The sequence below is a fragment of the Macrotis lagotis genome, chromosome 1 (assembly GCF_037893015.1).
Source record: "Macrotis lagotis isolate mMagLag1 chromosome 1, bilby.v1.9.chrom.fasta, whole genome shotgun sequence".
NCBI lineage: Eukaryota > Metazoa > Chordata > Mammalia > Peramelemorphia > Peramelidae > Macrotis > Macrotis lagotis.
The window spans coordinates 161379299-161405423 of NC_133658.1; the positions used below are offsets into that span (position 1 = coordinate 161379299).

Sequence of the window (26125 nt, forward strand, 5' to 3'; positions counted from 1 at the left end):
ACTGTTGAGAAAACAAGAAGACCAAGTTTAAGTGACTTGTGCAGGGTCTCCTGATTCCACTTCGTCCCCAGGTACTTCTTGTCCAAACCCAGTTGCTTTCTATTTGTCTCATAGACTGACTGACTGTTTTTCCTTTGCTCTAGGGAATTCCTGGGGAAATCAGAACGTGAACATCATCATGAGCTACATCACTGAGGACTGGCTGTGTGAAAGCATGATGATCTCTTCCCCTCACCCCCATCCTTTTCTTTTCCTTTGGATCAGTCTACAATCCTGGAAACTTGTCAGCAGCAGATGAGTCTAGCACTCTGGCATCCTCATTGCTCAGGAACCCTGGCTTGTCATCAAGCTTGCCTATGAAGGGGACTCAAAATGATATTAGTTGGTTTGTTTAGCTCTGGTAGGAATGGGAAGAAGCTTATACAGAGCAACTCAGCATGACTCCGATGGACCCAAGGATCCAACCAAATGGCTGAAAATATGAACACTTCTAGAGAATTTAGAGTGGATGGATGGCTTCGTGTATCTCCTCCCCACAACTTGAGCTTTCTCTTGAGCATAAGTTGGCCATGGTGGACCTGCCGTAACTTGGTTGATCCTATTTGCTTTTTGGTGGCTTTTTTAAAAATAGAGACTTTGTTCTCTACTCACTTCCTCTAGAAACTCAACTGTTTAAGAAGGTGAAAGGTTACTCTTGGTGTCTAAGAACAAGGACTTCAACCTCTATCTGAAGGGAGTGGTGGGAGGGGACTGGAAAATGAAGGATTTCAATGGGGTTCTTCCTATCTCTCTCCCTAGTATACCCAAAATGAACTTTGGATGGTTTATTATTCCTTCTCACCCTAGGCCATACTTGCACTCCATGGCCACCACTCTCTTCTCTTGGTGGCACTTTTGCTAATTCTCAAGGCTTATCATGGTGATTATTATTTGTATTTCTCTTAGTTCATTCCTCCCTTATTTCTCTCTCCCATCCTTCTAACCTGGGTCTAATCTGAGCATTTATTTAAAAATAAAATAGTGGTGGTTATCTGTCTTCTTTTTCTCTGCAAACCTAGAAAAATCAACCACACTAAGCACTTTGAGGCAGAAAAGTTTGTACCTTGTACAATGTCCATGAGATTACTTTGCCCTGTGGTCTTAGCTACAAGGTTTAAAGGCAGAATGAGCTTTCCCAGCTTTAGGGCTTTTAGTCTTTCTACTTAAAAAGCTGGGGCAGAACTTGGCTAGCAATGTGAAAGTCATTTCCTGATGGTCTTCCTTCTTTTGCGTTAGGCAAAACTCAACCCTCTAATCCAAGTACATACTAACAGTACTCCACATGGAGAAGGCTGTTCTGCACAGTGGGATAAGAAGGTTCCAAATTGCACATCATTTCCATTTCTTTGCAGTAGTGGTCCCAAGGTGAAATCTTGCAGCCTTAGGCACAGAATGCCCATTTCTGCAGTTGTATATTAAGTAGCATGAGTACATAAGCATGCACGGGAGTTCTAGCTACAGGTGCATAATGTCTATTTTTAATGAATTTTATGCCATAAAAAGATGGAGTATAGTTTTGGCCCATGTTACTTATGAGCTGTGTGCCACTGAAATGCTACTTATTGGAGTTATTTATTGCACTGATAGATGTATTGTTTGGCTTTTTTTGTACAACCAAACCAACATTCCATGAGATGCTGTTGCTTTCATTAAAAACCTATTAAATAGAATTCAACCTTAAATGAGAATATTGTCCACCTTCCCCAGTTAACAAAAGATCAGATTCTCCAAAGCATGAACCTGATACTATTTGTTTAATTTGTCAACTACAATTCCAATCATTAGGCCAGTATTGTGTATTGAACTTTAAAGTAAAATCTCTCTCAAAGCATAATTTTAATAAAGTTGCCTTTGGATCACTCCACTGTTGACTGCCCACTTTGTGGTCATGTATACATCTCTTTAATTCCTAGGATCTATTCTTTCTCAGACCTCTCGTCCACTCCTCACTCTTGTTTCATAATGTTATAATACCTCATGGAAACAGGCTCAACTCCCTACTTCCTTTTAGTGTCTGTGGGGCTCTTGAATCTTGGATTGTTATTAGCATATTAGGCTTGTGTAGAAAAGGGCTTATCTTATTCTGGGGCTCTAATATGTCACTTTCTGGCCAAAGCATCATCCAACTACTAGTCTACCTTATGAGGATTTTAAATTAAGGTAAGGATATGCATATATTGCAGCCATATCTTATAGACAGCATGGTTCTGAATACAGGAAAGGGGACAAAGGCTGTGCAGGTGAAATGAAAAGTTGAGGTTATGCCTAGGTAAGAGGTCTAGGTTGGTCTCTGTCTGCTTCTTCACAGGGAAAGTAAGTTGAATGGATTTGTTCTCTAAGGTCCCTTCTGTTTTAGAATTCTTCTATATAGTTATTAACCAGAAATATCCTTGCAGTTCCTACATTTTTTTTCTTGGGGCTACAATGGCTTATCTTATCTGTCCTGGGCAATAATATCTACTGGTGTTCTTAATATTTACCAAGAAAGCACTGAGAAATTGTAACTCAGAACACAGGATAGTGTCGTAGAATTTCACAAACCCAAATGCTTTTACCTCTGCTTGTCAGTAATTTAGGGGCTGGAGGAGGTCAATAAGTCAGCAACCCAGGTCCATGGTGGGCTTTGTTCTTAGAAATAAAGATACCATTGTGCCATGACTGCTTCAAGCAAGATCTTAGTAAAGCCTGACTAAACAAAAGAGCAATTGTTCCATGTGTTAAATGGTCTTGGTTTCTTTGGATACCAAAAAAACTTCCATTAGTTCATACTGTGAATAATTCTTGATTCAACCTGCAGCTGTGTCTACGATTTTAAAATGGAGGGAACAAGGTGGTTTGGAGCCCCCATAATATTCCTTCATTAAACCAGAATGTACAGGGACTGAAGAGAAGGTTGGTTGAAAAGGGTAGGGGTAGAGGGTATAAGGTGGCAGGAGGGGCTTTTGAATTGTAATACAATAAATACCATTGCCACAGAAATTAAATACAGCATATTTCCCCTAACATTTTATACTTCCTGATCTCTCAATCTCAAGAAGACTCTTTTTTCAAGCTGCTGTCATAGCATTTCATAGATCCCTGGCTGAATGTCAGAAGCAGGCAATGACTGAGGTGAGGACCTCCCCACTCTGTCCCAGCCTTGGGACCAATGGGTTAATCCACTCCCCTAAACCCACCCACCAGGGATCAGAATAGGAGGAGGACTGAAAACTAATTACTGAATGCCACATTTTTCCTCTTCAGTGTGTGATAAAGTGGCGTTATCTTTGTTCTCTGCCAAGCGCCTGAGCTGTTATGGCACTCTGCCTTCTTAATGTAGAAGAGAATGAGCCTAGCATCTTCAGGTAGGGCCGTTCCTCTCCCCAACCTCATTTCCTCCACCACCACCTCAAGGAGTGACTTTTTAGCTGTAACCACTAAACCAAAGCGATGCTGAATCGCCATGCTATCCTCAATGAAGGTAATTGTTGGCTGTGTGGTACTCCCGAGTAGAAGAGGTGAGTATACTTAATTAATCCTTTGTGGATGCTTTGCTTGTTATTAGGCACAACCCAGATGAATTGGTCCTGTTTTAGGTTTTCTGTTGTCAGAGAGACAGCAGAATCCTGGTGATAAGTGGAGGATGAGAACAGTTAGGAAAGAACAGAGGGCATTGATTGTAACAAATAGGGTTTTGATGATGCATTAAAAACAAACAAACAGTCTAGGATATGTGTCCAATTAACCACTGACATAATTGTTTAATCAGTTTCTCACACAACACACAAGGATAGTAACAGTGATCCACTAGAGACAAAGTGATTTCACACATACAGTGCTGGCTTCATGGAATACAGAATTTGTGTATACGAGAGTTTGAATGTAGCCAGGATGGAAACTATTAGGGCTCTGCTCCAGGGCCAGGCCAGGGTTTGGTTTCCAATTTAAATCAACCCTAGTAAGTTCCTGGAACAACACTCCTCATAGGCATTCCTGACTAAGGAATGCTCCAATCGGAAAACCTCAATGGCCCAGCATACTAATCTGGCTTGTTAATGGCTATTCAGAGAGAGAGAGAGAGAGACAGAGACAGTAAGGCAGCAGGTATCCATACAACCAGCATGCAAGTAAGGAAGCCTCCAATAACAGCTTGACACTTAATGAATCAAAATCTGAGTTTGATCCAAAGAACTGGTTCTCTTTCCAGTGTTTAAAAAAAAGTTAACCCTGCAGCTTTGTCTACACCTTTTTCTTTGTAGACTTTCACTACTTTGGAAAAATTAATCTGTATGAGAGCTATTCTGGAGTGTTAGCTTAGCCAGGGAGGCCTTTACCCTACTCTCAAACAATGGGACAATATACTTTCACTAGCAACAGAGAATGCTTTGGTCTTGGTGGTTTAGCACAGAGCTTAGAAAAAATAACAGAACAAAGAAATTCACACCCCATATTTGCTTTCAAATTACAATCTCTCCATTCTCCAATTTTTTATGCCACTCCATTATAATGTGGTGGAGAATTACAAATAAGAGTAGGACCAAAAGGTGAACCCTCCTATTTAGATTCAGTCTTCCCTCTTTTTTTACCATGGAAAAACACATAGTTGGTTGGGCCTAATTGCCCTGAAAATGGATTGGGGGAGAAGCAAATTGTATTTAGATAAAAGCTTAAAATGTGAATCAGTTTGAGCCAGGGGCCTAGCTACCTCCTCTAGGGAATGAATCCTCAGCTACTAGTACACCCAAGTGGAATAGGTAGCAGTTGCTGTGTATCTGGGTGGGGCTCAAAAATATCAGACAAGCTTAACATATTCATAGAAAATAACTTGTTTATAATAAGCTTAAAAGTACCATTTTCAATTGGTGAAGGGAACGAATCTTACCTAGTTTCAGTTCTCTATTAATTTTTCTTGAAAAAATAGAATCATGCTAACCTTCACTTAGTCTTATCCTTAAAAGATGTATACAGTCTGTTCATACTAAGTGGTGCTATGTTCTCTTTATCTTTTGATAAGTACTTAAGGCAATGTTAGCCCCCATTACAAGCCCTTAAATGTGGGCAAACTACCAGAGAAAGGACCAGTAGCTACACTGCAGCTGTGATTTGAGGACCAAGAGAGGTATTCTCAAGCTATAAGGTCCCATGTTTCCTTATTCATTTGCTGACCTTGCACCCACATGAAGCTATAGTTTTATGTCTAGCTTTATTTACTTGTAGGCTATGAGAATTTGTGCACTTGTTAACAGGTTTTATCTGCAAGAACAAATAACAACTTCATGCACTTTGGTAAATTCTAAGGGCAAATTTCTGACCAATATGGACCCGCCTTGTCCATCTTCTACTGGGAAAAGAATGTTTGGAAATGTAGGAAACAAAAGTCGCAAAACAGGGAATATTTAATGTTGGTAAATAACCAACATTACTAACTCATTACTAACTTTAAGCCAAGCTGCAGTTTAAATCAGTAATAATGACAGAAGTTACAGAAGTTATATGACCACTGTGCAAGTCCAAAGAACTGGACCAGAACCAAGGAGCAGGACACTGGAATAGAGTGTTTTATCTGTTCAGGAAAGAAGCTGTTCTTTGTAGAAAACAGACTCCTCTGCTTAGTAAAATGTCTTTTTCTCTCAGAGCCCCTAATATTCCTGGTCTGCTAAATACCTTTCTTTACATAGTAGTATCATGGAATCTGGCCAGAAGTGCACCTTTTAATATTTTATTCTTTTTAAGAAAAAACTGCTCATTATTTTCTAACTAGTCTAGATCTTGATTTTTTCCTGTGGAGTTGGCTTGAAAAAAATCCAGACATCTAACAATTCTGAGAGGCAGAATTATTTTCTCTCCTGTTCATTATACACAAAGAGAAAACTATGTAGATTATATGTCGTGGAGATACTAAAGGTTTCATGATCTTAAAGGGTCAGAGAGGATGCTGGGGGAAGAAGGGAGGAAAGTAGGAGAAAAAGGGAAGGAAGGAAGGAAGGGAGAGGGAGGGAGGGAGAGAGAGAGAGAGGGAGAGAGAGAGTGAGTGAGTGTGCCGGTCTTTCAAAGGAGCCAGACCATTGCTAAGTCTGATGTGCACTTCCAAAGCTTTTGCTGAAATGCACATTCTCATATCTCATGAAGACCGTGTTCATATAGACAACAGGATTGCAATGCAGAGTCCCAGTAGCGTGAAGAAAGAATTCAAACTGGCTGGAAGATAGTGCTCAAATCTTCTGGAGGAAGGGAAAACAGGATAGCAAGCAACCCAAGAACTATGCATGCTAGCAAGCAGGATAAAGCTGGCACGGGAGCTATTCCATCCACCTAGCTACCTAGTAATTGCTCATTTTACTAAGGATTTTTCTACTAACTTCACAAAGCTGCTTTTTTTTTTGGGGGGGGGGGGAAAGGAAGGAAGGTGAATAATAGGAAAGAGGTGCAAAATTCCCAAAGCACCAGCACCTAAGCTACCTAATTGGAAGCACAGGTATAAATCATACCCTCAAACCATCATAACCACCATCATTACTTCCTTCTCTGGGAAATACTACTTCATAAAGACAAGATCATCCACTGGTGGTCAAGTGACTGCAAAACTGCATTAGATGCAAAGTTAACTAGAAACCAGAAGCACTTCCTTCTTAAATGACTGCTGCTACCACAGTACCCACAGACAGGACGAGCTACTCCCTGGGGATGTTAGGTGGGGGGATCTTCACATCTGACGGTTCAACGCCCCAAATCTCCCTGGCATATTCAGTGATTGTACGGTCACTGGAAAACTTCCCAGAGCAGGCGATGTTCTTGATGACTTTCTTTGTCCACTCTTTGGGATTCTGCAGAACAAAAGAAAAGTCAGAAGAACCCATAAGAATTGAAGAACTACGGCTACAAAGTTACAATACCTGAACATGATCCTACAAGCTGCATTTCTGACTCTTGAGGCAGTTTGCTGGAGGTGAGGAATTACTATCTCCTATGTTTTTACTGGGAGACTATTAATGAATGATGTGTTTCCAGAATGAGCCCAAGAGGGTGACTTAAAAGGCAAAGGTACTGCCATGGAAGTACCTGCTTGGCCTATTTATCTTTACTAGTCAAGGAGCTGGCATCAGAGGACAAAAACCTCAGGCAGAAGCCTTACACTCAATTCAACTTAGGAAGTCTTTAACAAGCACCTATTACAGGTCTCTTTTGTGGTAGACAGAGAGATGGCTTAAATAATTAAGATAACAAAAGAAGATTGTGTTTGATCAAGCAGCAAAATGAGTCAGCTCAGAGACAGATGACATATCAGTAATGGAAGCCTATAAGGAGGAGGGAGAGCTTGAGTTCAGAAAATCTCACTCAGACTCAAGGAAACCACATGAGGAATGTGTATGAGGGTTTCACTTGTCTCTTCAGCCCCTGCCACTTGCCCCTACACTCAGGTCAGACCAGGGACACAGAATGGGTTCAAGGTGAATAGCAGGAGACTGAGCCACTGAGGCTGGAATCAGCCTGTGGGGGGACAGTGAAGAGAGGATGGAGCTCAGGCAGCGCCTGGACTCAGGCCATAGATCTTCTCTGAGTCTCTAAGGGATCAGGAGGGCAGCATGGAGGAGGGAGGGAGGGACAGGACAGGAAAAGATCAGCAATCCCAAATCAAAATCTCTTCTAGTGCCTGAGGCCTAACCTCACGTAATAGATCTTTGAAGAATAACCATTTAATCCAAGAGGCAGGGAAAGAGAACCAAACTGTTGCCTGATAGACTCCTCTTCTCGATCATGCAGGTCCTGGCTGTTCCACATGGGTCATTTCACTGTATAGAGGCAGCAATAATTAGAGAAAATAGAACTCAAACCCCTTATTTTGGCTTTTAAATTACAATTTGAGTAGATGCTTTCATGGCCAAGGAGGTTAAAAAACTCAATTAGAAATATCGCCCCATTTCCCATGGGCAGCTAGGTAGTACAATAGATAAAAGTACTAGGTCTGGAGTCAGGAAGACCTGAGTTCAAAACTAGCCACAAACATTTACTTGCTGTATGACTCTAAGCAAATTTGATCAAATCCTGTTAGCCTCAGTTTCCTCATCTGTAAAATGAGCTGGAAGAAATGGCAAACCATTTGCTTCTCTGCTAAGAAAGCCCTAAATGAGATCACAAAGACAGACAAGATTAAAAATGACTGAACAATAATAATTTTCCATGACTAAAAATAATTAAGGTAAGTTTATGTGTCACCACACAAAAGGATGAAGCTTTCTTTGGCATAGGATTGAATAATATAGTCACTGAGCCCCCACTGATTTTTGGTACCTAATCCTACTGGGTCACCATCTTGATCACTACATCCTACTACATCACCATTCTGCTTCACTCTGACTATAAGTACATAGTTTGCAGTCATCCTCAGGAGAGAGAAAGTGGAGCTGGCTAGTCCTTTATCAGTTCTAGGTTCTAACTCTAATGGCACACAAGGGTGCCTGCAAGCAGGAACAAATACTTTTAAAGATGCATATTTTTTTTAACTATGACAACTACATAAAAAATTTATTTTGGCATAAAATCCATCAGACTCCACACTCACTGTCTCTTTATTCTTTTAAAATTATTTTCATTCCAAATGTCAACTTGCTGAGCTTTTTAAACTTGGAACTAAAGCTTGGGCAGATTGACCAGGAGAGATATTAAGCAGCCAGAACCTCTGCTGCTAAGAGACTACTTGTAGTAAGCCAAGTAACCTTGGCAAAGGAGGTCCTGTGGAAAACTCTAAGGCTTAATAGACACGATATTGGAAGGGCAGCCATGAGCAAAGATCAGATTGGCTCTTCTTGGATCAGAAGGAATGAGATGAAAGAGGAAAAGTAAGTCAAAATGAGGCAGATTTTAGGTTTGCATAAAGAAAACCTATCAACCAGACTCTTCAACACATGAGTGGTAGTGTGATGATGATGAGATGGGGATTCCAAAATAACCTAGGTAGCTGTGTCCTGGAAGAAACAGTGAGGAGAAACACGGTTTTGGGGGCTCTTCTAACTTTACTTATGTGATACATGGACAAGTACATATTAGAATAAATGGCCCTCGCTATTCTCTAAGGCCTTCTTTGGAGGCCTTCCCTGCTTCCTTCCAGATCCTGTACATATCCTTACTTCCTATTTATATACATTCACAGTCTGATTGCAGGTTGTTTCCTCCTTCAGTCCTTTTTGGTTTTTCTTCAAATCTCAGGGTGCTTAGCCCGGTCAGTGGAAAATAATATGTACTGAGGCAGCTAGATGGCACAGTAGATAGAGCACCAACCCTGGAGTCAGAAAGACCTGAGTTCAAGTCCAACCTCAGACATTTAATAATTACCTAGCTGTATGGCCTTGGGCAAGTCACTTAACCCCATCCCTTGCAACCCCCCCCCCCAAAATAGTACATGCTTACAATGTGTTTGATGACTGAACTTCACATTTCACATTAAGACTAACACTGAATAGAAGAATGGCAAATATAGAGGGAGGTGTCATAAGCTCTCTCATGGCAGCCTTTTTAATAGTTTTCAGAAGTCATTTAGTCTACACTCTACAGTGAGCATGCATCTATTAAGGTCATACTCACTTCGTCTCACCCAATCTGACTTGCTTCTTCAACTGCTCTCTAAGATGGGGGAAAAAAAATCTGAAAATAGCAACCATCCTTGCAGTTCCCCTAGACATTAACATAATGTTAGAATAGAAAGGTGAATCAGAGTGGTTGCTATGATGGCTATTCTGAATTTTGTATTCCTCACCTCATGCCTACAAAACTATTTACTTCCTGAGTAGTTCTCTTTCCCTTAATTTTTGTCCCCTCCAATTAACCTGTTATTTCACTCCCTTCCTGGCAGAAAAACATTGCCTCCTGGTCTAAATTCAAAGTCCTTAATCTGGAACCTAATTGTTCTTTGGTCAAAAGATCCAGGCTCCGCTACTCTCCAAATTTGCTGTCCAAGGTTAGTTTTTTTAAATGATATTATGCTTATTCCTGTTTTTATGTTTTGCTCATGCTTTTTTCCCTACCAGAAACGCTCTTTCTTAGGCTAAATCCCAAGTCTGAGGCTTAAGTAGCCTCCTTCACCAACTTTCTAGACTAACTGCACTATCTTTCACTCTGAATTTCTGCAGCATAAGAACTGTCTAAACTATTTTGTAGCAGTCTGATGGATGTAAATCTGCTTCCTCAATTAGATTTCAAGAGGAGAGAAACCATTTCCTTTTTCTTTTATATATTTATAGTGCCTGGCATAGTGGTGGCAATAGACAGTAAATTAATAAAAAGCTAAAGAAGGAAATGTTCCTCTGCTCATTTTCATAACTATGTTGTGGCACTGTTTACTAAAAAAAACTAATGGAAATACTCATATTGAACTAGGAGAGAAGGAATGGTTATTTGCTATGACACTTGCCATCATATCTACAAAAGTTCTGAGGATGAACTTCCCTTTTGTCTGAGGACCACCAGCTCAATATATTTACCATCCCAATCCTAATTCTTCAGTCTAAGGAGATGTAGCAAATCTCCCTGCTTAGAGAAAGAAACCTTGCTAATCCTAAAGCCAAGAATAGAAGAGACCTGGGCAGCCGGAGGCTGGAATGGAGGGGTTTCTGCAATACCATGGCTATTAAGAATGGAAAGAACAAGGGATAGGGTAATAAGGTACAGACAGCAGAGCATTGGGCATTTACAATCTCAAAGGTTGCATGTTAAGGTGATCTGCACTCAAGTCTCTGAAACAGTCTCCAGACTCCCTAGAGCTAGGCTATAATCTAGTTGTAAAAATATCATTTTAGACAATCCTCTTTGAAAATGAAAGCAATACATTGCAAAAGAGAGAGATGGTTCTGCCCTTGATGCTAGTGGATGGTCAGGAGCCTGGGCCTTGTAAGCCAGACTTCTCACAGAAATGTCTCTGCCAGACTGTCTGATATTTGGTTGTACTGGCCTGTCTGAGCACTGCATGTCCCTAAGTTCTCAGAGGACATACACGGAAGTATTACCCTATATAACTGGTCCACTTTTGCTTGGCATTCTATATAGGCTTCATAGTCAGCAAACACTTTAAACCTGAAAACAGAAAATAGTTTGTGATTAGAATAAAGTTGAGCAAAGTGAAAAAAAATAAGAGAAATATTCTACAATAACAGGACATGGTTGGATGGGGAAAAAAATCCAGTTTTTGAATTTTTAACACTAATTTTTTTAAAAAAATTTTCATTTCTAAGGAATTCAAATGCACATTCATTACATTTTTCACAGTTTTGGTAAACACTTCAGTTAGCACCAAGTTGTTAACTTGAAGAGTTATCAGGACAGAGCTTTAATGGAAAATGTCATGGTGAGAGACCCACATTAAATAACTGTATTTTTGTTTAGTCCTCTAGTTCTAAATATATTTGCTGAGCTCTTGTGTTCTTGGGTATAAAATCAAAGTTTTGCAGCTATTTAAAAAAAAATTCTAATTTACCAAAGGCCAACTATTAAAGAGATTTGCTAGTTAAGAGCTGTAGTAACAGAGAGAGAGAGAGAGAGAGAGAGAGAGAGAGAGAGAGAGAAATGAAGATTCTAAGGCATTTGCCAGAAAAAGTTAACTTCAACAAAAAAGCTGAACTGACACTTAAATGGTTAAACATGGAACTATTAATACTCACATTGAGACTCAGACTGTGTGACACACCAAACACACTTTTTTCTTAAGAGCCTATTTACTCCATTATCCATCTAGCAATTTTACAAAATTAGGGGAGACTTTAACTAAAATTTCCCCTCTAGAAAGGATTAAGGAAAAAGCAAAGGTCACTTGCCCAGGTCACATAGCTAAGAAGCATCTGAGGCCAGGACTGAATTCTGTTCCTCCTGACTTCAGGACCAGCACACAGTCCACTACACCACCTAGCTGCCCCCATTCCTACACTTTAAAAAGCAAGGGTTCCTTACCCAGAGTCCACAGACCTTGAACCATGGAAATATTTTTGGGAATCATAAATCTGAATGGGAAAAATTATATCTTCATTTTTAATAACTTCTAACTGAAATTTAGCATTAACTTTGATTAAAAAAATGTTTTTAAAGAAACATTGTTTTGTGAAGGGGTCCCAGGACACATTGACTGCTTGCTGCTTATAATTAGGTCCTTAGTTTCAACAACAACTTATTTTGAGTTGTCATCACATTTACATATATTATTATAACTGATCTTTAAGATAAGCCTTTGGGGTAGGCAGATAACTATTGCAAAAACCTCCATTTCAGCAATAAGTAAACAGAATGAAGAGGATATATTCTGACTTGGGTATAATCTCTAAACAAGCCATCCCTGCAGTAGGGAGGAGGCGAGAGGAAAAGTCCTATTTCTTGGGGCTTTATGTGCATGCAGAAAGAGCTTGAACTAGGACTTGGGTCATTTATTCCCAGACAATATGTTTTGTCTTACAGATTTAGTCTCTATCACAAGGGAGAGATGATGGGGAAAAAGATAAAGTTTTTTTTAAGACTTTAGGTGGTACAGTGGATAAAGCAGTAGTCCTGGAGTCAGGAAAACTTGAATTCAAAATTAGCCTGAAATACTAGCTGTGTGACCCTGGGCAAGTCATTTAACCTGTTTGCCTCAGTTTCCTCAAATATAAAATGCAGATTACAGCACCTCTCTCCCAGAGTTGTTAGAGGATCAAATGAGATAATATCACAGTTTCTGGCATACAGCAAGTGCTGGATAAATTCTTATTCCTTTCCTTCCTTCACCCCTCAATATTTTGTTAAATGTCTAAACAGATACAGACAGAATGAGCTACAGATATACAAAAAAGTAGTATTTTGCACTGAGTGGGTTAGACTAGGGCTTTAGGTCTGGATGGGTATGAAAAGAAATGATTTTCTACCTGTCGTGATACATAAGCATGTTCACTATATCCTTGAAGCAGTCAGGGTCCTTAGGAGAGAAAAACCCACTGCTGATCTGGTCAATGACTTGCTTCAGCTCTGGGATCCGGTCATAGTAATCCTTGGCGTTGTACCTGCAGGGGAAGGAAGGATAAATATTCCTGACAGTGACAGATGAGTAGATCATATATGATGATAGGCTCCAGCTCAAAGAGGAAATAGATGTCTTCCTCAATTTATTAACTTAAACTATGTAGAAATACAAGGTATGATTTAAGGCTTACCAGCATTTCCTCCTCTCTATCAAATAAACAACAAACTTTTATTAAGTTCCTCCTATGTTTCAAGGACTATGCTAGGCTTCATGTGATTTTAGAAAGTGGTGCTTGAGTTGGGTCTTACAAGAAGGGAGGTCTGGAGGACCAGGTAAAGAGGAAGCACATTAGGCCCTTGGGGCCACCATCCCAAAGACATATAAAGAAAAAGGGAGAGAACAGATGAGGAAGAGATGGGTCAGCTGAATGTGTGGGAAAAGGGAAATTCGTGTTTTCTTTGTGAATTGACATACTGTGCTCTAGCCATAACCCAAGGACAGAGGAGTTCTGATAACCACACATATAGGTAACAATTATTTTATTGAAAAATCAGACTTTGCTCATCTCCAAGGTAATGGCCTTACCATGAAAGTTGCTTCTCAAAAGCTTTAGTGGACTCACTTGAAAGAATAAATTCCTCTGCCTTTCAAAGGCCCTCCACAATCTGGCATTATTATACTAAATAGAACGTTATGAAGGACTTAACTCTTTCATCTCTGGAAAAGAGTTCCTAAGGACTCACAGTCCCTATTGCTGAGTCCTTTAGTTGGCCTACTGCATTGGGACAGACTGGTTTTAGGAGTTCCCCATTACTTTTCAGTCCATCTCCTCTCTACCTATCCTCTCCTTTCTCCAATGGATTCCCCCAAAGGAACCAAAATCAAATCAATATATCAATCCTGACACTGCTATGACACTGCTATGAAAAGGTAAGTCTATCCACTGCCACCCCCCCAAGGGCCCCACTCACCTTCACTATTTCTTTCCAACTAAAATGTCCCTCCCTAACCTTCTTTTATATTTATTACCTCCCTCTATTAGAAAGCAATGCTCCTGGGGGGGGGGGGGGGAAACAGCTTGGCAGTAATGAACAGAGTGTGCTGGGTCTGGAGTCAGGAAGGTCTGAGTTCAAATTTCACCTCAGACATTTCTCACATGTGTGATTCTGAGCAAGTCATTAAAATCCTGTCTGGTTCAGTTTCCTCAATTCTAAAATGGGTATAATAAAACAACCTACCTTTCAAGGTTGTTGTGAAGAACAACTGAGATACTTGTAAAAACCCTTAACCAAGTGCTTGATACATAATAGGAACAATATAAATACTTTTCCCCTTCTCTCCCTCCTTTCCCCTTGAACCCAAGGACTACATTCACAAGCCTAGCACTGTATTTGGCACTGTATTTAATAAATTTATTTTTCCATTCATTTTCATATTTACATTATTCAATGGTCTAGTCAAAATGATTGCACTGTAAACATACTCTGCATTCTCCTTTCTCTTTCTCAGCTGTTGAATCCTACCCCCTTTATTAATTTTTATTAATTAATTACTTTTTTCCAAAAATATGTAAAGATAGTTTACAACATTTATTTTTGTAAAGTTTGCTTCCTCCTACCTTAAGATAGCAAATAATTTGATACAGGATATATATACATACATAATTACAATTACATATATTTACATATTAGACATGCTGTGAAAGTAGAATCAGAACAAAAGAAAAAACATGAGAAAGAAAAAATAAATTTAAAAAAGTTAAAATAGTTTGCTTTGATCTATATTCAGACTCAATACTTTCTCTGGATGTGGATGGCACTTTCCATCACAATTCTTTTAGAATTGTCTTTGATCACTGTAGTGTTGAGAAGAGCTAAGTCTATCATAGCTGATCATCACATAATGTTGCTGTTACTGTGTACAATGTTCTCTTGGTTCTACTCCCTTCACTTAACTTCAATTCATGTAAGTCCTGAATTTTCTGAAATTTTGTCTGCTCATCATTTCTAATTGAACAATAATATTCCATTATATTCATATACCACAACTTATTCAGCCATTCCAACTGATGGGCAGCCCCTCAATTTCCAATTATTTGCCACCACAAAAAGAGCTGTTATGAATATTGACATGTGGGTCTTTCTCCCCCCGCTTTGATCTCTTTGTCTACCTTTCTCTTAGAAGGGTACCATCTAACTCAAATGTCACCTCCTTCTTGAAGCTTCCTCTGATTCCTCCCCACTGGTAACAACCTTTTCCATGTAAACATAACAAAACACTTTTACTAGGATGGACTCAGCTCCTCTCAGCAGTTTAATAATCAAGGACAATTCTAAAAGACTTGTGATGGAAAATGTCCATCCATATCTAGAGGAAAACACTATGGAATCTGAATACAGACCATAGCATATTATTTTCACTTTTTTTAAAACTTGCTTTATGTTTTATTTCTTTCTCATGTTTTTTCCCTTTAGTTGATTTTTTTTTTAGATTTTTGCAAGGCAAACGGGTTAAGTGGCTTGCCCAAGGCCACACAGCTAGATAATTATTATTATTTTTTTGTTTTTGCAAGGCAAATGGGGTTAAGTGGCTTGCCCAAGACCACACAGCTAGGTAATTATTAAGTGTCTGAGACTGGATTTGAACCCAGGTACTCCTGACTCCAGGGCTGGAGCTTTATCCACTACGCCACCTAGCCGCCCCTAGTTCTGATTCTTCTTTCACAACAAGACAAATAACATATTAATATGGAAATAAGTTAAACTTGATTGTACATGTATAACCTATATTAGATTGCTGCTGTTATGTGGAAAGGGATGGGAATGGAAGGCAGTAGATAAATGTGGAACTCAAAAATTTATAAAAAGATGAATGTTGAAAACTATCTTTGCAAGTAATTGGAAAAAATAACATTAAAAACATTGTTTTACATGTGTCTAAAGTGCTTATCACATGTTGTTATTGATCATATTTGCTTATATTCTGTCTTTAAAGAATGTTGGCTCCATTAGATCAGGAGCTATCTTTTATCTAAACTCTGTCTCTTCTCCAGTGATCAACACAATAAACCAAACAGGTAAAAAATTTAATGTTTGTAAAATTTAATTTTCAAGCTCAAGCAAGTTTCTGACTACATCAATGCCCTAGAAGTTAATAACAGCAACGATATCATGCTTTATGGAATAAAAAGAAATGGAGAAAAAAATTTCTGCACACTGGAGAAGCACATACCCTTTCTTATCCAGGGCCTCCACATCCTCCACCCTCATACCGAAGATGAAAAGATTCTCTTCCCCAGCTTCTTCAGCCATCTCCACATTTGCACCATCCATTGTCCCAATAGTGAGGGCTCCATTCAGCATAAATTTCATGTTCCCTGTTCCTGAGGCCTCTGTGCCAGCTGTGGAGATTTGCTGTGACAGGTCAGCTGAAGGGATCACTGTGAGATGAGATGAAAAAGGGCAACATAAAACAAGATGAGATCATTCAGTCATTCTTTAATCCTGGGTTTATCAAACTTAATCAGTCATTCCTAGATCTGTCAGAAAAGTAATCTACCAAAACCAATGCTGAGGGAGGACTTATTTCCTAAGAGGGAACTAGATTTCTAAAACTTTTTAGTCTATCAGCAAAAAAATGAAAAAAAAAAAAAGGATTCCCAGGTACCCAGAGCCCCATTTAAAAGGATAAATATAAGATGGCATTTTTTAGTGAAGTGATACTGGGGAAATACAAAGGGGATGCATGGAGAGATGACTGTGCAACACAGAATAGTTTTTGTTCATTGGTATTTTTCATGATGTGGTACTTAGAGAATGAGCATCAGATCTTGAAGTTTATCCCAAGAGGTGTGCTTAATTAGAATTTGCATGATCTAGATGATAGAAAAGCTGCCCTCTACCTTACAGTTTCTCCCAACAGTTTGATGTCATTGCTATTCAAGTTTGACAGGAAAGACAAAGGGAGTAGTTTATAAAGTATTACTGCTTTTAAACTGCATTATTGGTAGTACTGATATAAAGAACAACCAAGTCCAGCCTTTCCTCAAAGGAGAAAAAATTAGGTTTACAGGCATGAAAGAATCAAGGTGACATTCATGTCACAAGTACTTGGACAAAACTATGTTCAGGAGCCTCCCTAAGAACTTTTCTTTGGGAAAATTATGATGAATCCTTAATATTACTATTTAGAGAGTTCTCTAAAGAATAAAAGAACAATTAGAACTCTGAATCCTGAACTATAACTACTACCATTCTTTCTATATATATGGTTGCCAGTATACTTAATACTATATTAAGCAGAGAAAGACAAAGGAGAAGTGAAAAAAAGGGTGGGTAAAAATGAGAAGGAAAAATTAAGCAGATATTAGTTCATAAGCTGAGTACACAAAGGATCACATATCTGAATATGCTCCTTTATTTAAGTAAAATTGCAATCAGTGGCTTACAATAATTTAGTGAATTTATAGCCATGTAAAGCACCTGGGACTTAAGAGATAACTACTGACTTTGGGAATTCTAACCCCAGCTCAGCTTCTTTTGGGATGGTACAAGCACTTGCCTGCTAAACACGTCTTCATATTAGAAAAACTGAGATTTACATTTAAGAACTAGAGCCTTCATCAAATTGGAAGTTGTAAGGGTTTTAAGGTCAGCATACATCTGATGTACATTCCTTCAATAGCTCTCAACACTCATTTAATCGCAGTTGCAGACATATTAAGGACGACTACCAGTGGCTTCCAAAATCAGAAGTAGTAGGTGAGGCCAGATAATTGTAAGAATAATACAAGTATCTAATCTCTGTGAAAAGTTAAAAGCAGTTATTATAACTGAGGAGGTTACAAAAAAGGAATGCAAGGGATTTCAAAGATGTCTCTTATGTTAAACAAATTTTCTTGATTAAGAAGCAGTATGGTTCTATATAAATAAAGCAAGCCAGGTGAGATGACCGAGTTCTCCATTCCTGAATTCTCAAAGGAGAAGATTTTAAACACAGTAACTCAAAGCTGTTAGGCAGACTCCTACCTTGCCTTTGATCATGACTTCTCCCCACGTAGGGGATTACAAGAGACACAGATCCAACAGAGAGAGAGACTAAGATCACAGACAGGGGTGGAGATGAAAAAAAATTCAGAGAGGATGGGAAAGAGAAATAAGGGATGAGTGTGAAGAGTAAGAGAAGAAAAAAGAAAGCCATGAGATAATGGAAAATCAGTGCAAAGACAGCCTGAAGATGACTCTTGCCCATGGCTGCCAAGTTCTCCCTCTTCACTTTTCTCTCCTGGTGACATTCAAGTCTCAGATAAAAGTCTATCTTCTAGGAAGCCTTTCCCAATTATTCTTCCCTAGTGGTTCCCCTCTAGATTATCTCCAATTTATCCTTATGGAGCTTGTTTGTACTGGGTCCTCTTCTGGTCTGAGAACTCCTTAGGAGCTGGGCCTATTTTCTACCTTTCTTTATATCCCCAGGGCCCAGCATAATAGGTGTTTAATAAACCTGTACTTTTCAGAGACAATTCTAATCTTTAAATGTCAATGTCCTTTTTGGTCATATCTAGGCTGCCAGTTAAACATATATTTTAATTTTGACTAGAGAACAGCTAATGATATTAGCTTTTCACCCTTAGCATTCAGAGCATCCTCTTCACCCTCAGATTTTAGGTTTGGTTTTTTTTTTTTTTTGGTTTTTTTTTGCAAGGCAAATAGGATTAAGTGTCTTGCCCAAGGCCACAGGGCTAGGTAATTATTAAGTGTCTGAGACTGGATTTGAACCCTGGTACTCCTGACTCCAGGGCTGGTGCTTTATCCACTGCACCACCTAGCCACCTCCACCCTCAGATTTTAAACAAAAGTTACTTTGTTCTAAGGAAAAGCCAAGGACTACACTGCCCAGAGTTTCAGAATCCATATGACATGTCCCAGCAGGAAGCAGAAGGAAATAGTATTAGAATATAAATTGTTTCCAACCAAACCAGAGATCACATATATATTTCAAGTGGAGACTTCCAAGTTTTACCTTTTTCAGCAAAGGATACTCGATAATTCTCTAAGAAGATAACTTTAAGCCTGTCTCCTACAACTGGGTCCTGATTGACAACATCACCAATGGCTGTAACCAATTTGATAATCATCTTAGCCATGTGATAACCAGGAGCAGCCTGTAAAAAAAATAAAGATCAGATAGCTATAAAATACATGGAAGGCTATTTAAGAATGAGAATAAGGAAAATATTACTATTATTATTTTTTTATCATGATAAATTCCTACAAACTAATAATTTCTCTTATAGGAGAATGATCATTAGATGCTATGGAAATTAATTGAAACATTAAGGATGCCCTTATGGAACTATCACATGCTTATCATTTGACTTTTTTTTATGAAAAGAATTACTGCCTGAAACAGCCAAAATTTTTGCATTTGAAAAGAGCCAATAAGTGTGAATATAACTAATGAGCACCATTTATTACAGTAAAGGAAAATGATACCACATTGTCCCCTTTACCTTATTCCAGGAGGCAATGTAATTTGTAGTTCCTTTTTCTCACTTTCAAAACCAACTGGCAATGACTCTTAAAAGAAGACTGAAGTACTCAATTTCTTAACCTATTGGTTTCAATTCAATCTGAACACTTGAGAAACCATTGGCCACTTGGTATTTCTTCCAATCTCATAATATGCTGATTCTCCATCCAAGCATTTTTCCAACCAATCTTATTTCTAGTGCCTTCCCACTATATCATGTATGTTCCTTGTCTGCACATACATGTTCTGTGCTTTCTTCCATGAGACTGAAGGCTCCTCAAGGGCAGAGACTATCTTTTGCCTTTCTTTGTATTCCCCCAGAGCTCAATATGGTCCCTGACATATCACACAGGTACTTATTTTAAATGCTTACTGTTCATTGGACAGAAATATCCATATAGGACGTTTTGTGTTTCATGAGATAAAATGAGATAACTTCTTAGCTACAAGCTCATATCTGATTTCCATCAAACTACTCCACAGTCACAGTTATTTGTAAAATAAATTCAATACTTCAACATATTACATACTGTAAACCTTTAAAAACACATAAAGAGTCACCGGGCTATTGAGCACTTTTTGATCTTAAATATTCTACCTCTAACATCAATGTCACATTTATCTGATAATACCAATTTCTGATTTATTTTCTCTACCTCAGGAATTCCTTTTAGGAGTTTGAAAAGATAAAGAGACAGTGACAGCAAAACAAACAAATATCGAGGAGTTAGGCTGACCAGAACACAGAATAAACAAAAAAAGCATTTATTCAACATGTCCAAGTAATCGTCTTACTGAGTCAGAAAGACCTGGGTTCAAATCTTGACTCTGCCACTGACAAGGGAAAAGTCACTTAATTGCTCTGAGCCTTATTTTCTACCTTTGCAAAATGATGATAATAAGAATAGTAATTCAGAGTCATGGAACAACTCCAATGACATAATTCATGGAAAGTACTTTGTGAACTTTAAAAGATAAATGTTATCTTTGTTTTTTTAAAAAACTCCCCAAACTATCACCTTAAGGCCAAGGTTCCACTTTCTCTCCTCAGGGCTCTTGCAATGCTCTTCAGTTTGATCTTCCTTACTCAAATCTCTCTCAAATATAAACCATCCTGAACACCACTGCTAAGTTAATATAGCCTCCAGAATATAGCAAAAATTGGTTAATCTCCACAATTAACCCCTCTCTTACCTCCTATTATATACAAATATCCTACATTCCAGTCCAAACACTAATCCCTGATTGCCAAATGCTTCATCTGTAATCCCTCTTGCTGCAATGTCCTTTCTCTATTCCTATGTCTACTTGCTGATATCTCATTAATCCTCCAGGAAGCCTACTTCTTCCCTTCTAAACAGATGTAAACTGTCAGTTAGACAGCCTGGCTCTACCTTATCACACCAGTGTCCTGCTTTGAGTGACAGCTGTTTGTGCAGTTAGCATGCCTGGCACACAGCAGATGCTAATAAAGGATTATTCTCTTTCCTTACTGTATCATCCTCTTCATCACAACAACATAAGCTCTAACAGCTCAAATATTTATTTTTTTGATTCAATATACAATACAGCAAAATGCCTTAACATTATGACATTTAAATACTGAATGAACCAAAATGATAATACAAGGAATGGCCTCACAGAGTACTAACTTAATTCTCTGAAAGCCTAGGGGATGCTCATCCAAGCCATGACATCGTGGCAAACAACAAATCTTTCCTCCTACACTGGTTCACACAAATTCTTATAAACTGCTTAGAAAAGAAATCCTACAGATTTCAGAGTCCAATACCACCAAGCACAAGACCTCCTTAAATTAGCATCCTTCAAGGCTATAGCATTTCATGAAGTGAAAGTACACACACACACACGGAAGCTAGGTGGTACAGTGGATAGAGCCCTTACCCTAAAGTCAGGCGGACCCAAACCCAAAATCTAGCCTCAGAAGGTTGACTCTGAGTGAATCACTTAACCCTGAGTGCCTCTCATCCAGGGCCATCTCCAGTTGTCCTAGTGAGGATGATTTTGTGAACAGTCCTCACTCAAACCCAAATGATGTGCTTGTCATGGCATCATGTCCCTGATGTCATGGTATTCTTTTGAGAATGAAGGACAAACTTCATCATCATCATCATCATCATCATCATCATCATCATCATCATCATCATCATTTCAGGAAGTGCTATATTTTTAATGGATACATTCCACATGTTCTTTAATTGCCAAGCCAGTAGAAGATTACATTTATCTTAAAAATTAAGTAATTTTTGCATTATATAAAGTGTATCAGATGGTCAACTATAATGGACACAGCTCCTCTCAGCAGATCAGTGATCAAGGACAATTCTGACAGACTTGTGATAGAAAATGTCATCAACATCCAGAGGAAAAAAATAGAGTCTGAATGTCTGAATGCAAAATAAAGCATAGTATGTTCACTTTTTAAAATTTCTTTTATATTTTTTCTTTTCTTTCTCACGGTTTTTTCCATTTAGTTCTATTTTCTCTTTCACAACATGACTAATATGTAAATATGACAAACATGATTGTACATGTACAACTTATATCAGATTGTTTGCTGTCATAGGCTGGGAGTAGGAAGGTGGAGGAAAAATGTGGAACTCAAAAGTCTGCAGAAGGATAAAAGTTGAAAACTACCTTTGCATGTAATTGGCAAAAATAAAAGGAAAAACGAATTTGTAAAAGTTATCAGAAGTTTTAAGATTCAATAGGTACATTTGTCATCCTTATTTTAGTTTGCTGAGCTTTCCTGAAATAGCTTATATTATATACCTAAATACTACATATATTTTAAAACTATAACAAAATGGATTAAAGGGTAACTACAGCTTAATTTCCATTTGATAAGATAGCTACACACTAAACTTTGTGTCCAAAGGAGAATGGGATGACTGAATTGTAAGAATGATTAAGAATGTTAATTAAGAAGATCTTGCCTATTTTTCCTCTGAAATTTTTGAAATCTGTTCTTCACAAATCTAAACTCATGTCAAACAATATCTTGATCAGAAACTCCAAGAATTTCTAAGAGCCCTCTAAGAGGGCTTTTCCTTCTCCTGACATACCCAGGGTACCACCATTTCCAACTCAGTAATCTAGTCAATGACCCTTGAAAAGTCACAGAAAGGGGTAGCTAGGTGGTACAGCGGATAGAGCACTGGTACTGGAGTCAGGAGGACCTAAGTTCAAATTCAGCCTCAGACACCTAATAGTTGCCTAGCTTGTGTGACCTTGAGCAAGACACTTAGCCCAACCCCACTGCCTTAAATAAAATTAAATTTAAAAAAGTCACAGAAAACACAAAGGTACTGTCTCTAAGGAATAGAGAAAAACAAATATGTTCGTTTTCTTCTAGTTTTAAATTTAATATTTTATTTTTCCCCAATTACATGTAAAAATAATTTTCAACCTTCAATTTAAAAATTGAATTCTAAATTCTCTCACTCTCTCCCCACCCTCCTTCATTGAGAAGGTAAGCAATTTGATAATGGTTATACATGTGTGATCATACAAAAGATATTTCCATATAAATCAAGTTGTAAAAGAAAACACAAACCAAACTAAAAATCCAAGAAAAATCAAGTTTAAAAAAAATTATGTTTCAATCTGTATTCAGATTCCAACAGGTCTTTCTCTGGAAATGGGGTAGCATTTTTCATAAGTACTTCAGAGTTGATTTGAATAAGTGTGTTGATTTTCAAAAAAAAAGGAAACCGACCACAGGATTCAAAAAACAATTTAATTTTTATGCCTGTTGATATTCTAGAAAGTGTTATTAAAGGGATGATGAGTGAACATCCAGAAATAGAATGATCACTAATAATCAGCAAGCATGGTTTTACCAAGAAGTCAGCCATGCTAGACTAACCTCATTTCCTTTCTTGACAGGTTTACATGAGAGGCAGGGAAGCTGTTTGGTGTAATGGATGGAAGGCTGCCTCAAAGCCAGGAAGACCTGGGTTCTAGTCTTCCCTTTAACACATCCTGGCTGGGAGACTCCCTGCTCCATGCAGCTAAGACCAATGGTTTCTGTGTGTTCTTACTAGTATAAAGATCAGAGGAATACTGTACATTCTGTAGGACCATAGGATGAGAGTTGGAATCATTCTGAGATATCATTTAGTCTAATCCTTGCATTTTAAACATGAGTAAAAACTGAGGCCTAAAAAGGGCAACTGACTCTCTCAAGATCATCTATGTTACAAGTCCAAAGGTCAAGATATGAATGCAAGTCCTTGTATGCTTAAATTTAGCAGCATTTCCCCTAAACCATACCAGTGTCCTAGTTTAACCTAGCAAAGTTTATGACAAAGGACTGCATGCTATTCTGTGGGAAAAGATGCAGAAATATCCAGAGTAAACTGGATATATGATACATAGAAGAGCATTCATTAAGGGTTTGATGCCAGCTTGCCAAGGGGTCTTTATGGTGTATCCAAGGGATTGGTGCTTGGTACTATCCTGTTCATTATTCACTGACTTGTATAAAATCATTAAGGGATAGAAAAGACCACTATGACATGCCTGTCACACACATGGATAAACATAAGCTAGGAAGGACAGATAACCCAACAGACAAGAGTGTGATGGGTTCTAGCATTGGGTCAAACTGAAGATGAATTTTAAGAGGGATCAATGTTAAGTGTTACACTTGAGTACCAAAAATTCATTTCACAAGAGCAAGATGGGAAAAGTTTACCTAGAGAACAATCTAACTGAAAAATAATGGGGAAATTTAATGGAATCAAGTTCAACGATATAGAAACTACTAAGATACAATAGAGGTTAAATTGTTTAGCCACAGTAACTCTAGGAGACCATCTACTAAAGTAATAGATACTGAATGGACAAGCCATCCAGTCAACATACAAAAGGATTACAACTTTTTCCGTCAAGGAAGCAAAATGATACAAATTCTACCAATATCGATTCTATGAATCTATAAGAAAGATACCTTACCTTTCCCCCAATCATGACAGTCCTTGGTACAAAGGATTTGCCTGGATCTTTCCTTATTCCTACAGGGTTAACAAAGGAAGGTAGGGATAATTACTTTAAAAATGCTTTAAAAATCACTTCATATTACAGCTGATTGATAAAACCCTTTCTTCACTCTAACATACTTTAAATATCTAACAACAAAGGAAAACATCAAAAATAATAATACAACTGGAGAAGAAAGGACGGTTCTTCCATATAGATGAAACATAAAATATGGTACAGGAAGTGCAAGTTAACTTATTCAGAAAAACCATTTCCTTCCCATTAGGAAAAATAACCTCATTTCCTTTTCTTTACTATGTACTATACAAAGTCATTAAGAATTGTTAATATTTAAAAGATAAACATAAGGTAAACCAGCTACTGAAAATATAGATTATATGTGCAATTTTTCTGAGTGAATTATTTTAACAACTTTAAAAAGAAGACCTGGTCACAAAAATCTCATGAGAAACTCAAGGTAATTTGAGGAAAGCTTTATCATTCACTTATCCTAGGATCATATGTTTATAGTTGTAAAGGAACTAACTGGTCACTGAATCCAATCTCCTCATTTTAAGTCAGGGTCCAGGAAAGAATTGGAAATTGAGTGAATGTCCATCAATTGGGGAATGGCTGAACAAACTGTGTATATGTACATTATGGAACACTATTGTTCCATAGAAACAGTAGGGATGGGAATTCAGAGAAGCCTGGAAGGATTTGCATGAACTGATGCTGAGCAAGATGAGCAGAACCAGAAGAACACTGTGCACCATAACAGCAACATAGAGTTGATGATCAATCTTAATGGACTTGCTCATTCCATCAGTGCAAGAATCAGGGACAATTTGGGGGTATCTGCGATGGATCTGTATCCAAAGAAAGAATTGTGGAGTTTAAGCAAAGACCAAGGACCACTGCCTTTAATTTAAAAAAAAGTCATCTTATTATGTAATTTTGTTATCTCTTATATTTTATTTTTTCCTTAAGAATATGATTTCTCTTAACACATTCAATTTTGATCAATGTATAGCATGGAAACAATGTAAAGACCATCAGACTGCCTTCTATGGGGGGTGGGAGGAAGGAAGTGAGATTGACGAAAAAAACTGTAAAATTCAAAAAGCAATAAAAAAAAAAGAATGGAAAAAAATAAATCAGGGTCCAGGGTGATGACCTGCTTTCAATGCAATATAGATAATATTTAATACTGACTGGATCTGAACTCAAGCTGTGTGGCTCCACATTCACAACTTAAAGAATAATATTTAGAGTTACAAAAACAGATAAATGTTTTTATACCTGCAAAGGCTCTTCAGAAATAATTTCCACATTTCAAAGATGAAGTCACTAAAGCCCAAAAGGCTAAGTGAATTGTTTTGGCTAATGTGACTAACAAGCAGAAGAGACAAGACCAGAATTCAACCAAGCTTCCTGATTTCTGATTCTTTTCACTAGATCACTATCTTATATCCATCAATCAGAAATTAAAGATAAGTTAATATCAACTTCCCAGGCCCTTCCAAAGGTATTAAATCAACTTCAACCTGGGTCAAGGGAAGAACAGACTAGCAAGTTATTGTGGTATTTCATTATCCTCACCAG

The 26125-nt window shown here is 38.1% G+C and overlaps 2 protein-coding genes across 7 annotated transcripts in view; one reads left to right on the forward strand and one right to left on the reverse strand.

Annotated features, from left to right (window-relative positions):
• ABHD12 (abhydrolase domain containing 12, lysophospholipase) overlaps positions 1-4407 on the forward strand; it is a 143944-nt gene extending 139537 nt beyond the window's left edge. For all 6 annotated transcript variants that reach the window (XM_074209298.1, XM_074209297.1, XM_074209301.1 and 3 more), the window contains one exon: positions 144-4407. In XM_074209298.1, the coding sequence (XP_074065399.1) occupies positions 144-195 (52 nt within the window). In that variant the 3' untranslated portion in view covers positions 196-4407. The remainder of the gene's footprint in view (positions 1-143) is intronic.
• Positions 3755-26125, reverse strand: part of PYGB (glycogen phosphorylase B) — a 76681-nt gene continuing 54310 nt past the window's right edge. The window contains exons 15-20 of the mRNA XM_074209296.1: positions 24497-24555; positions 19007-19148; positions 16220-16427; positions 12894-13028; positions 11016-11082; positions 3755-6842 (exon numbers count right to left, since the gene is read on the reverse strand). Coding sequence (XP_074065397.1) covers positions 6690-6842; positions 11016-11082; positions 12894-13028; positions 16220-16427; positions 19007-19148; positions 24497-24555 — 764 coding nt within the window. The 3' untranslated portion in view covers positions 3755-6689. The remainder of the gene's footprint in view (positions 6843-11015; positions 11083-12893; positions 13029-16219; positions 16428-19006; positions 19149-24496; positions 24556-26125) is intronic.